Below are 14034 nucleotides of genomic sequence, written 5' to 3'. Positions count from 1 at the left end.
TAATTTTGATTCTTTCCTAAATGTCATGAAAGTTTAAAAAATTCATAGAGATACTTCAAAATACTGTATCTTAATTTTAGTCATGGAGACCGATGTATAGTTTGTGCACAAGCTGTTGCCAGATGTGACAAAATTTTTGGAGGAAGACTTGTGTGAGATACAGCCACTCAAAAAAAAGAGGAAAAAATCACATTGTGACTGATCTTATGCGTTTAGTTTTTTTCTTTTTTCTTTAAAACTTTAATCATCAACTGCTGAAAAGATACAAAAAAAAAACACCTTAAACAATAGAACAAATATTTGTTCTATTTCTTTAACTTTTATCTTATTTTTCTACTGGAAAGAACTTTGACTCAACAACACAACTGTTGGTTTAAAATTAAATAGTTATTTATAACAAACTTGTTTAGATAACTGAAGTTTTAAGGCCACAGGATGTTAGGACAACCACTGTGGCTCTCATTATTGCTTCAACTGATTTTTAGTTGGTCACTGATCCTCCTGTATCTTCCATCCATCCATTATCTATACACTGCCTAATCTTCACGAGGGTTGCGGGGGACTGGAGCCTGTCCCAGCTGACTTAGGGTGAAGTCAGGGGACACCCTGGACAGGTTGCCAGTCTATCACAGGGCTACACTTGGAGACAGACAACTAAGTACGCTCACATTCACACCTACGGACAATTTCGAGTCACCAATCAACCTCAACATGTTTTTGGACCTTGTGGGAGGAAGCCAGAGAACCCAGAGATAACCCATGCTGCACGGGGAGAACATGCAAACTCCACTTAGAAAGATCCCGGTGTCCTCACACGGACCCAAACAGGTGACCTTCTTGCTGCGAGGCAACCACCGTGCTAACCACCGCTCCACCTTGCAGCTCCTCCTGTATCTTGTTTCTTGTTGGATTTTATTGCATTAACTTCCCACTGAGGGGGCTGTATTTTTAATATAGGGGCAAATACCCTACCCGTCAACTTAGAAGTGATGCAGTAACCACAAAGTGATACAAGACAATCAAGTGATATGGCGTAGGGGTCTAATCCACCTCTGTTTTATACTGTACGTACTTTTGCTTCCGTAGGATTTTATATGTAATATTTTCATTTGTAATGGAGGAGTTTGACATTGGGATATTGGTGCTTTTACTTTAGTAAAGGATCTTAGTATTTCTTCCACCATAGGTCAGAAACTAATCTAGATCTACAAGTGGCTATGTAGTAATTGCACTTACCATCACCATTTATTTTTCAGTAATAGAAGTACTTTTACACTGTAGTGTTGTGATTTGTAGTAGTACTGAAGGTGTTTGGGTGACTGTGGTGTCCATCATCTAGTGTGGGAGTGGTTTTTGTCCTAAAGCTGCGGAAACAGGCTGGATGATCCCAAAAAGCAGCAGCAGAGACCCTGAAGCAGCCCAGACATCAGCGCGGATCTAGAAACACTGGAGAGAAGAGATGGGCGACACAACGGGGACCAGGTAGGACATTTATCCACATAGACTGAGTCATGTATGCTGCAAAAAAGGAAAAAAAAAGAAAAGAAAGAAAAAAAAGAAAAGAAAAATGGACGTGCACTCCGTTAAGTCGACAGGGGAAAAGGGGAACCATCCAAGCTCATTTAAAACCGGATGTACACAGGAAAACACTGAGCAGATACAGAGATGACATATCAGCTTAAATAATGCAAGTTTACATGTGACAACACACGGAGCAGCGCTGACATATAACAACCTGACGATCAGCTGATTTCTCCTCAGTGGATTTTAGATCACTGACATTGTTTTTCTTTTGGAATATCGAACCGATGTCGGATTCTAGAAAGTCTCATGATGCCAGGCTGCGATCATGAAATGTGACCACTTCGGAAAGAAGTCCAGCTGACTTCCTCATAAGTGAAAACGCATGGGTGGTGTTGGGAAATGTAAGAATGCAGCCACAGTTTGACCTCTCAGCAAGAAATCAGTTTAAATTACGACCAGGATTTGTTCGAATATCTATTTGGCAGTATGAAAAATAAAAACTCACTGTGCAGGTGTTTGACAGGGAGAAAATACTCTGCAAGAGTCCTGCTCGATTTGAACCACTTTTCTAACTCGACTCATCCTGAAGGACCCGGTGTTGCATTCAGGGGCAGCTGATTGTAACTTTCTGTTCTGTTTCCAGTTGCTTCATTCTGTTTTTAATAAAATTCTTAAAGTCTGACAGAACCGCAAGAAAGTGGTGATGACGCGAGAGAATTTGTTTTTACCACCAGGAGTCGCCAAAGACAAATAATCAAATTACATTGAAGGAGAGATTCTCTATTATTTCAAGTGAAGCACATTTGTATTCCTACTACATTTGATGATGGCTCACTGGAAAGTGCAGACATGAAATACGATGTACACTTTACAAACCAAGGCATGTTAATATTAGTTTTTGTATAACATTTTCATACATCCATTAGCCTGACAGGTGTTGTCTGCCTGACACTATTCATTTTAAGCTGATGCTGACATTTTAATTGAAAAGCTGTTGTCAGCTGATTCTGATGATCGAGTCATTGTTTTACAGAGTTATTAATTATTGACATGACTTAACTGAGAGCCATGAGAGACTACATGTTGGTCATGGATCAGTCAGAGCTTGCCGTCTTTTACAACTTGTGCAATGTCTTTGGGAAGGAGTAAACAAATCTAAACAAAAAAATGCGTCCCAAGCAGTGTGTATGAGATACGGACCTAAGCATGGATGTATTAAAGTCTCTCTACAGTCATTGATTAAATTCCCCAACATTCATCTAAAGTTGCAGATTTTTTTTTCCATAAAAATGATCACTTTCTACCAAGAACAACAAGTTTACAGCAGCCAGTTTTGTGAAACTGTATATTAGAATGCAAGAGGGTGAACAGCGTTTAAACCATATTACAGGTGAGTTTGGCAAACGTCAGTAATTCCATACTTTGCTCAGTTTATCAAACAGGTTTCACTGGGAGGTTTTTTTGTCATCACTTTTTTCCCCCCCTTTAGGATAAGGGGTTGACAGGACGAGGTTCACGTGTCCTGTGTTAAGGAAGTAAAGGACATTGTGGTGACTATCAGGATGAGCACTTTGTTTTTTTTGTCCTTGTTTTCTTTCCTCAGAATGTAAAAGGCAGCACATTCCTGCACAGCCACATGCTTAGATCTTAAAACTGCAGCGATGTGCATAAATTTGGCAAAGCTGACTTGGCCTGCATGGTCTTGATAGCAGCTCGGCCTATAGGCCTGCAAATTCACAACATTTTCTACTGTAATTTAGATTATGAAGACACAGTTTTCATTCTGTGCTGATGTTTACATGAACCCTGAAGGTTGGCCGATAAATAACAATGCTATGTCGCACACTATTTGCTGGTGTACAAATAATTGGCACACACTGGCCACATTTCCTGTAATACTTATCGTTCACTTCCTGTTGAGCTCCAGCAAAAACACTTTTTTTTTCTCTGCTCTGCTGTTTCTGTCGGGCTTTAACTACCTTAATTCTGAGCAATGGGTCTCCCTATGGACTACATCATATAGATTGCACAAGAAAAACAAACAAGAACATTTGGAGAAGATTTATGAACCACACCTACTGCCTGCTGTGGCGAGTTAGCTGTATGGAACAAAACATGAGGAGGTTTAAATAGCCCTTCCCAAACTCTAAAAAAGCTAGACAAGCCAAGTCATTTGACCTGAATAGTGGGGGTGTTTTTCCGGTTAATCCCCCTGCAAACACTGTACAATGACAGGAGAGAACAAATGACTCCATAAGTCCTGATTTGCTCTGTACCTTGAAAATGATAATAGGAGGCGGGTGAGAGTCAAATCACCCTTCCAGAATATGCTGAAAAGTAGATTGAAAAACACAGACTGGTAAATGAGGTTTCTGTTAAGCATTGGAAATGAATCAAAGCCTGTTTACAAGATGGATGGACGACTATAGATCTGAAGGAACAAAAGTGATGCAGTGTTTCCCAGAGCGCAAATCTATGGACTCATCTTTTCAAACTCTGCATGCACCCACAATGTTGCAAAACAATATCTATACTATACAAATATATGCAGACAACACCTAAATGTACGTATATAATATGCAATTGTGAACAAAAGTTCATATACACCTGTAAAGACCATAGCTATCATTGCAGTCTTTAGTTTCCAGTGACTTCCACAGCTCTTAATTTTCTTCGGTAAATGACTGAAACTCATTGGGACACCCAGCTTTGTCCACCTTTGTGGTTGACGATTTTAGGTTTTCTTGAAGAATGTGGAGGTAATCCTCGTTTTTCATTATTCCATTACCTTATGGAAAGCATCAGTTCCACTTGCAGCAAAACAGCTGCCAGAGTAGAATACTAGCTAATAGATTATTTTTTATGTCTGACCACAGAACTTTCCTCCAGAAGGCCTTTTCTTTGTTGATCAGCAGCAAGCTTCAGTTGACCTTTGAGGTGCGGTTTCTGAAAAAAAGAGCTTTTCTCTTGCACGGTAGCCTTTTAGCCCTTGGTGATGCTTTTTGATAATTCTTCGTTGACCATCCTGACCAATTGTTTCCCAGTAGCAGGTGGTAGCTTGTGTTGTCTTCCTAATTGTGGCAGTGAAACTATTGTGTCATACACCTTATATTTACGAACAACTGTTTGCACAATTGATTTTGGGACCTGTAGCGTCTTTGGAATTGCTCCAGTGAACTTTCCTGACTTGTTCAAATCAATAATTGCCTTCTTTCGATCCCTACTCAGCTGCTTAGATGTTCCCATTCCAGGCTTTGTTATAGAGTCTAATATGTGTATCAAATGGGCCCTATTTAAATTGCCTCAGAGGAGTCAGTATGTAGTCAACTGTAATAACTCACAAAAAGATAAGCGGTCATGCCTTTAAGAAAATTTGATTAACACAACGTTCTACGTCACCAAAACTGATCATTAAAGTACCAAGGATGGACAAAGCATGCTTTGGTGCTTGAACAAGTTTGATCTACTGTGGCTCCAATGAGGTGTTTTAAGGTTTCTCCAGCTAAGGTTTTGGTGCCTAATATCACACGTCACCTAAAACAATTTTGTATAGTCAGTGGTTAGGAGCTGTTTTGGCATCAGGTAAAAGACCCGAAGCATATTTGGCAGCATTTGAAAAGCACTACCATCTACCAAGCACCTGCTTTGCCTCTATAGAACAGGTGTTATTATCACTCCCAATAATCCATTTCACCTACACTCACCAACTAGAGCTATTTTTGTTTATTTTTGTTGCTTTTTTAAATGTTTAGTCACTTTTTTTAATCAATTATGATCAATTGCTTTTATGTCTGAATGATCCCCTGCCCATATTCTTGCTTAGCTTCACAGCACAGACAGATGATCTGTAGCACTGTAAGAGGATCAGAGGGTTCAAACTTGTGATCATTTGTGTGACTAAACATTTGCGTTTTGTCTATGACAGCATATCTTTTCTAGGATTACAGATAGGTTTATTACTATTGTTTTTTGATAAGTGGTGGGGGTCTATTCCATTGCAGTTACTGTTGTTTCCCTCACAAGGATCAGTAATGTTCTATGCCTTGAACTTTAACCTAATCACACATGGTCATCAACAGGCCACACACATCACACAGTTGTTTACAGCTGAGACTTTTAAGAGAAAATGTCATCCAGAATCACGTTTGTGACACATTGTGAAACTCCAGGACAGTTTACTTGTAGTTTATGCTGACCTTCCTGTCCAGCAGTTCATTGTGCTTTCAGTTATTTCTGCTGCTTTCCAACTGCTCACTTTTTGTTTACACCAGTCTCAAGCATTGGCTCTCTGCTACTACAGGATGAGTATGTGTTTAAAAGGGGGACATATGGAATGATTACACAGTGCCAATGGTGTGTGTGTGTGTGTGTGTGTTGAACTGCTAATAAGATCCACAGTTATCACAGTCACAGCTTGTTGATATATAATAGACGCTCACATACAAGGCCTTAAAGAGCTCTTATTAAGCTTTTTGGATTTAACCGTATCCTTTATTGTGTAGACGTATTTTTGTGTGTGTAAAAAGCCTCAAAAGTTGCAAAAAGTAACCATTAAAGAGAATGGACTTAATTTCACTATATGCCAATCCACTGACTTCAGGCCAAATAAAACAACACAGCTGCTCTGCTGCTAGCTAGTACTGGGAAAAACCATTATTGCTTATTCTGTCAAGATAAAGTTATTAAAGGAGATCATGAAAAATCAACTTTTTGCTACTTAAATCAATCTGAATCACATAACAGCTGTGATTCCCTGTAATTTACCAAACAAATACATCTGACTGTGTAAAAGGTCAGACTGGCAACCCAAGCCTATGCATTTTTGGAACAAAAGTAAAATTGTTGTAAACATCCATGAATGTATACAACTGTGTGTAGCTCAAAGTGTGCACACATTTTAGGTTTCTAGACATTTTAAGACACAAGTACACATATCACACTTGCTGAAGCCTGGGTTACTGGTATAAAAGTGATAGACAATAAATTCAGTTCTGCTCACGCTGCTCTCTCTCTTCTTTCACAGAGTCTTTAAGAAATCCAGTCCTAACAGCAAGGTGGGATATGTGTGCCAATTTTTCTTTGACCATTTTATCATTTCCGTTTGTGCATTTTTAATCACTCCGTTTTTACTTCTGTCTGTAATTCTTTCCACAGCTCACAGTTTATCTAGGGAAGAGAGATTTTGTTGATCACCTAGACCATGTAGATCCAGTGGGTGAGTCTAGCCACACGCACATCACATTGACTTACATTAAAATCCTTGAACTTCACTCTAACCATAATCTAAATCTAAACCTAACCATTGACAAACATTACAGCATGTCTTTACCTTAAAATGTCCTGATTTCCAACAAAGGGGGCTGTATTATTCACTTTAATTGAGTATCTGAATTGAGATAAGCTTTGTTGGCCCTGCATTTTGTGTGTGTTTTTAAAAATATGTATATATGTGTGTGTGTGTGTATATATGTATATCTTGTTATCACTTTCATAGTGTTTTTTTTTTTTTAAATATGGGTTATACTGTGTATGTTTTCATGAGCAATCTCAAAAACACAGAACAACTTTGATTGTGTGACTTTTTGCATCTTTTTTCTTCTTCAGAACCACTTTTTGGTTCAAACATCTATAACTGAATTACTCCAGTCTTTCAACTTGCAATTGCGCAATTTAGAGCAGTTTCACATTGTTGAAGCCAAGTTGTAGGTGAGCTGGTGTGCTTTAGCTGCATCAAGCAGCAGAGGGTTTGTAGCAGAGAGTGGATTCATAGAGCTCTGCAGTCTCAAGCAAACAAGTCAAGATTTACATTTAATTCAGGGACTGCAGATATAAACAGATGTGTCCTCCTGCCTTAGAAGCTCATTATATATATATATGTGTGTGTGTGTGTGTGTGTGTGTGTGTGTATATATGTATATGTATATGTATATGTATATGTATATGTATATATATGTATTTAAATGCTAAAATATAATTATTATTGTTATCCATGAATTTTCAGACTTACTGTTTTACAAAAAAAAACGAAAAAATACTAAAGCACTTTAATAGTCCTCGATTAAGATGTCGAATTATCGTTATTTACTTGGATTCCTGAACAGAAAAATGTGTTTTAGTGGTTGAATGTTATGCTTGATTAATTTCTGACTTCTCAGAGAAGCCCAGTGAGCCGGCTCAAATTTGGAGATATAAAGTTGAGAGAATTCAGTTTGAAATTCTTCAATCCCTTTCAAAATGGTAAAAGTCGAGAGCTGACACACACACATACACACATATGTGTGTGTGTGTGTTATTGCTCTACATATATTGCAAGTATTTAATTTACTTTATTTTTTAAGCCTATAGACTGGCAACTGATTAACACTGGACCTGGTACAGACATGGTCCTAAAATGGCTAAAATTCATTTTTCACTCAAGTGCTAGCAGCTCACTTTATGTTGCCTGATTTGAATGGAAGTCTTATATCCTTGCGCTTCTGTCTATACCTGTGCACTGGCCAAAATCAATCCTCAGATGCAATTTGTTTAACTTTATGTGTGTGTTTGTGTGTGTTCCTCAGATGGAGTGCTCATTGTAGATCCAGAGTATCTGAAAGATCGAAAAGGTAGGAAGACCTGAAGACAGACATAAAGGAACAGACTGACTTAAGACCTTTTCAGACAAACTGGTGTCATCACTCTGTTAAAGTGAAAACATTCTGTCATTCAGACATATGTCACTATGACGTGACATTACTCCTCATGACTTTATTTGACGCATGTGCAACTGTGCTGAGAGAGTGTTATACATGTGTAATAACTGTCGTATATACGAGATTCTACAGCACATCAATTGACACAAGACTATATCTAAATCTGCTATGTAACAAATGACTTTACTATATCTGATTAAGGCGCAGAACAGTGTGAACTGCTGTTAGATCCTGATCTGTCCTGTTTCTGTGTTAAGGATAATTTAGTACAAGAAGTGAAAGAAATTACTGCTGTTGTCAAAACCTAGGTTACATTCTTTATTGGTGAGTCTTAATCTGACATGTTACAGAGTCTGTCTTGAGAGCAGTAACATTTTGTTTTTATAGTTTTTATTTCAGTTTGTGATAGATAGGGGATGTAGGAAAATGAAAAAGATGTCTTGTAATTTGGACAAGTAAAATTAAATGTGTCTTTTGCTCTCTGATGCTGCTGATGTCGAAACAATATCACACACAGCTCAACCTCTGATGCATGCGTATCTGTTAATTTTACAGCATTGCAGTTCAGACTTTTGCTGTTTTGAAAGTGATACAGAGATGCTACTTGGTCCAGTCTAGTAAGATTGCAGTGGCAACATTCACAGAACAGTGACCAGGCTAACAGGAAGCTGGCTCTCTAATATGCAATCAGATTAATGGAAAGCAGGGCATGTCTGATGGGGGCTTGATTTACTGACTGAGTTCAATCTTTGTCTTTGCCTCTCCTCAGTATTTGTGTCTCTGACTTGTGCATTTCGCTATGGTCGGGAGGACCTTGATGTCCTGGGCCTTTCCTTCCGGAAGGATCTGTATGTCAGTACAATCCAGGCCTTCCCTCCCCTGCAGGAGGAAAAGAAACCTCTGAGTCGCCTGCAGGAGAGGCTGCTGAAGAAGCTTGGTCAGCATGCCTACCCCTTCAACTTCACTGTAAGATCATCAAACAAAAACACAACCTCATCCTCACCCTGAGAGTACCAGAACCCAGAACAACAGTTCTCCATCTCACATGACCATAGATTAATTCTACTGTTCACACCTAATCAGGCTTTTTTTTTGGGGGGAAGACATAATATTTGCATAGATGGCACAACAAGAACAGGAAAAAGAGGAAGATGCACACCGGTGTATAGTACAGTCATCCTCAAATGAATTTATACCCTCCCATTACAGAAGGGGGGAAAAAAAGCTCTCACTGAAGTAAGTTGAAATTAACAAAAGTAACAATGCATGCATAATGTGAAAATATATGCGCTTGAGGATATTTGAAAGTTTGCATGTATATGTGCATTTCATGATGTGTGTATTTGAGTGTGAGAGTGTATTTATGTTTCTCCCTGAATAGATATGCACCAATTAGTGCCCAAGATGCAGGAATTCTATGCATCTGGTGATTAGGAAGGTGATTAAAGCCAACCAAGTAATGTGCAGGTCTCCCTCATTCCACCAAAACAGCTATGACCCATTGAGGCATGGACTCCAGAGATCTCTTTAGCAGCAGATCCTTTAAGTCCTGTAAGATATGAGCATCTCAGCAGAACATTGACCAGAGTATCACACTACCTCCGCCAGCGTACATTCTTTCCACAAAGCCTCCCGCTGCCACCTCTTCCCCAACTAAATGACACACACCCGGCCGTTCACATGAAAACATGATTCATCAGACCAGGCCACCTTATTATATTGCTCCATGGACCCGTTCCAACATTCATATGCCCATTTTAGGCATCTTTAGTGGTACTCAGAAGTCAGCACGGGCACTCTAGCTGGTCTGCACCTCCGCAGCCCCATAGGCAGTAAGCTGTCATGCTCTCTGTGTTCTGACACCTTTCTATACTAACAGCAGTAAGGTTTTTAAGTATTTATGCTGTAGAAGCTCTTGTATGGGTTTGGACCATACAGGCCAGCCACCTGCATGAGCCTTTGGCACCTATGACTCTGCTGAGTGTTAACCAGCTGTCCTTCCAGTTTTGCTCGGTAATAATTACTGCATACTGGAAACACCCCACAAGACCTATTGTTTTACTGATGTTCCAACCTAGTAGTCTTTGGATCATAGTTTGGTCCTCATCAAAGTGGCTCAGATTTTTACACAGCTCATTCTTCCAACGCATTGATTTCAAAGATCTGACTTTTAACTTTCTGCCCTAATAAAACCCACCCACTGACAGGTGCCATTTGTAACAGCATAATCAATGTTATTTACTTCACCAGTTTTAATGTGGCGGGTCGCTGTGTATGTGTACATCGTGTTTGTGTGTGTGTGCCTAGTGTGTATTGATCCAAGAAGCATGAAACAGCTGAAAAACCATGGCACTCATAGCAGTCTCAATTTTACTGCCATACGTTATAAACAGTTGCATATTTTTAGTGGTGGCTGCAATTTTTACCAGACAAATGTTAACAATGTCCACAGAATTGTTGATTTACTTTCACCTGCACCCACCAGCAAACAGGATAAAGGTTTCATGTTGAACATACAGTCCTGAACAAAAGGTTACATAGACCGTGCATAGCATTTTACTTTTTTTTTCGTAAATTTATTAAAAGCATTCTGAAAATATGACAAAAACTGCCTGGTCAAAATATACATACAGCAGCTTGAATGACCAATTTATGTGATGTAGAAATCTGTGTTAATCAAATTTTCTTCGTGGCATGGCCTTGTAACTTCTCGTGAGGGATTATGGTTGACTACAGCTGCTGACTTCTCTGAGCCAATTTAACTAGGGCCCGTTTGATACACTCATTAGACTGCCACCAACACTACATTGGGAAAGTCTGAAGAGAACAGCAAAAATCTGAAAAAGCAGCTACAGAATCAACTGTGCAAACAATTATTTGTAAGTATAAAGTGCATGTGTCACTGCCATGATCAGGAAGAAAACACAAGCTATTACCTCCTACTGAGAGACACCTGGTCAAGATAGTCATAGAGTCAACCAATAATCACCAAAAAGCAGGTCTGCAATGAATTAGAAGCTGTCAGTCAAGCGTGTGTTCTGTTGCAATGGAATGAGAGGCTGCCATTCAAGAAGGAAGCCCTTTCTCTAGACGGTTTGCTGCTGATCACAAGAAAATGCCGTCTTGACCAAAATTCTGTGGTCAAGAACTGAAGCTATGCCTTCCTATTTACTCCTAACAGAATTATTACAATGCAAACCAAACAGAAAAAAAAAACTAAGTGTGTTGTTTTCCTTTCTGTTTTTACATTCGGTTTGGAAGGACTTCACCCCTGTCCAGCATAATTCTGAAACATTGCTGCATCAGTGTTGCGTAACCACTGTGTTGATTTCCTTTTCCAGTCAACACATTGCTCCCAGCTCAGTATCGCAGTATTTCCAAAGCCTTCCCCGAATTGCTCGTTACTTGTGTGTGCCTGGTGTGATGTGTGGGGAGTGTCTGTTTTCGCATATAATGAGATAATAAGAGATAATGGCAATTGTGCAGGCCATGTTGTAGATAAAGTGAACCAAACTAATTCTGTCATTTGTCCAGATTCTGCTGTTGGGTTGTTTATTCCTGAAAATGGGGCACCAAGGGCTCACCCTGACCTGTTACTGGGGATCTTCTGCTGTTTCTTCAGAGTAAAAAAGACAGGGTGGTGACTTTTTTAGGCTACAAGAGAATTCCAGAGTCGACAGCGTTGAACATGCAGATATAACAGCTTAAGAGTCACTTGCAAGGAGGCTGTGTCTTGCTTTTGCTAAACACTGAACAGGGGGAATGTATATATTTAAGATTTAACAGAAGATATAAAGGCATTACGATTAGATGATCGTGGCATAGCAAGCACTTTGAAAATTCTAGGCAAGCATTCAGGTGGTTTACTTTCATGTGGAAGACCAGAAGTTGTGCATCGTGTTCTTCCTGGTCGCAGAAATTACAGCATTGGTAACAAGTGTTCAAAGAGCTGTCAGTAACTGCTTCTTTTTAATGAAGTTGTTGCTTTCTTTTGGGAAAAACTGTCTATTTTAAGGTGCTCCATTAAATTACGGTGGAGACCAGAATTACGCTTCATTGCATAGAACCTTCTGGAAATGTATGAGAAGAGCACCGTCATGCAAATGAGAGGTAAACAGTGTGGCTCGGGTGTTAGTCGAGCTGTGACAGATTAACCAATGTAAGAGCTAAATGAGTTGCAATGGGCAACAGGACATAGGCCTGATCCACTCTCCAATGTCTCTCAGGAAAATCTATGATCATAAGGATTTAGGAAAGGTATTAGTTGTTCTGCTTGCACAACTCTTTCTCTTTAGAGACACTCTTTGATCTGATGCAGAAGGTAATTTATAAACTCAGAGGAAACACTTCTAGAAACCAATTTAAGCTCCTGTTAATGTGGGGAAAAACAACTCAGATTACATTCATTTTTGGTGAATATCCCATTTTTAAGCTGCTAATGTCTGTGTTAATTGCAGTAAATTATTATTATTATGGACATTTTATTTTGTTGCTAAATAGATTTGAAAATTTAGAGCAAATTGAGAAAGAAATTTGGCATACAAACTTGGGTCTTCGGTGCTCTCTGTAGTGTTTTTTGGACAAATATTATTGCTACAATGTGGAAAAAGATTTTGCTAAATCACTTCACACGGTTCAAAGTGTTTATCCATGCCTAATCCTGATTCACTCTTCCAAAAACCATCTGATTTTGAATATTTTTAAATGCAAGTTTCATATGAGTGAGTAATTTAGTTATTTAATCACAAGTGTGTAATTTAATCACATCATTTTTAACATATTTTCGTAGGTCTAAATGCAATTGGAGCTGATGTATAGATTTGACTTTATTTTTGTGTTTGAATGTGTCAGATTCCCCAGAACTTGCCCTGCTCAGTGACCCTGCAGCCGGGAGCAGAGGACACCGGGAAGGCGTGTGGCGTGGACTATGAGCTTCAAGCGTTCTGCGCAAAGAATGTAGAGGAGAAGATACACCAAAGGTCCATTACATTCCGATGCTTAAGACAAACTAAGCTAGCACATTCCCCTAGAGAAAAACAGTGTTGTTGTTAGAAAGGCACTAAATTGTAGTCACTGGCCAGGTTTTCCTTTTGCATCATCCCTTTTATTTCCAACAGCTAATAACCAATATGTTGTGCCTTGTAGGAATTTTCACTGCTAACTGTTGCTGGCCAGTGCAGGCAACAGTTAAATATAGGGATGGACTGATACCTCTTTTTGATTTCCGATACCGATACCGATACTTCAACTTTGAGTATTTGCCGATACCGATACCAATACCGATACCATCTCTCCTCCTAAAGTTCTTTGGAAATACCTTATTTGCATGAGTACATTTGTTTAAGATGACTTTATCAAAAGCCTCATACTATTAAAGCATAGACTTTGCTTTTCTAAGAAAGGAAACAACAGCCAAAAGCATGTCTCAAAGTGAAACTGTAGCTGCTTTATTTGAGCTGCAATTAGACTACAGTGTGCACTCAGTGCCATTCAGATACTTAGAACAGATCAAAATGACACAGCAACATTAAGCTGCAATTTAAAGGTTAAATTACCAAAACTTGGTATTAAATAGTAGTACCACTAATAGCCGCTCTCGGCTCTGCGCATGAGCAGTAGTAAATGAGGCTGGAAACGTTGTGAACTGCTGCGGGATCGAGAAGGGTCTGACTGCAGCCGGAGCTAAGGCACAGCCCCTACAAACCACGCCCACATGACCCTACGTGGCTGTGGGGTTCCACAGCATGTCAAATGTAAACAGAAGGGAAATAAAGCAATAATGCAATAACGGGAGCAATTTTACCAACTTTGACGGTTG

The 14034-nt window shown here is 39.3% G+C and overlaps 1 protein-coding gene across 1 annotated transcript in view; it reads left to right on the top strand.

The window, feature by feature from the left end:
- The first annotated feature begins 1379 nt into the window (after positions 1–1379).
- Positions 1380–14034, top strand: part of arrb2b (arrestin, beta 2b) — a 23190-nt gene continuing 10535 nt past the window's right edge. The window contains exons 1-6 of the mRNA XM_008288374.1: positions 1380–1482; positions 6548–6578; positions 6679–6739; positions 8085–8129; positions 8986–9182; positions 13068–13195. Of these exons, the coding sequence (XP_008286596.1) occupies positions 1460–1482; positions 6548–6578; positions 6679–6739; positions 8085–8129; positions 8986–9182; positions 13068–13195 (485 nt within the window). The 5' untranslated portion in view covers positions 1380–1459. The remainder of the gene's footprint in view (positions 1483–6547; positions 6579–6678; positions 6740–8084; positions 8130–8985; positions 9183–13067; positions 13196–14034) is intronic.

Source organism: Stegastes partitus, unplaced genomic scaffold (assembly GCF_000690725.1).
Source record: "Stegastes partitus isolate 25-593 unplaced genomic scaffold, Stegastes_partitus-1.0.2 Scaffold556, whole genome shotgun sequence".
Taxonomy (NCBI): domain Eukaryota; kingdom Metazoa; phylum Chordata; class Actinopteri; family Pomacentridae; genus Stegastes; species Stegastes partitus.
Note: the sequence above shows the minus strand (reverse complement) of the source record. Positions and strands in the feature narration are given on the sequence as shown.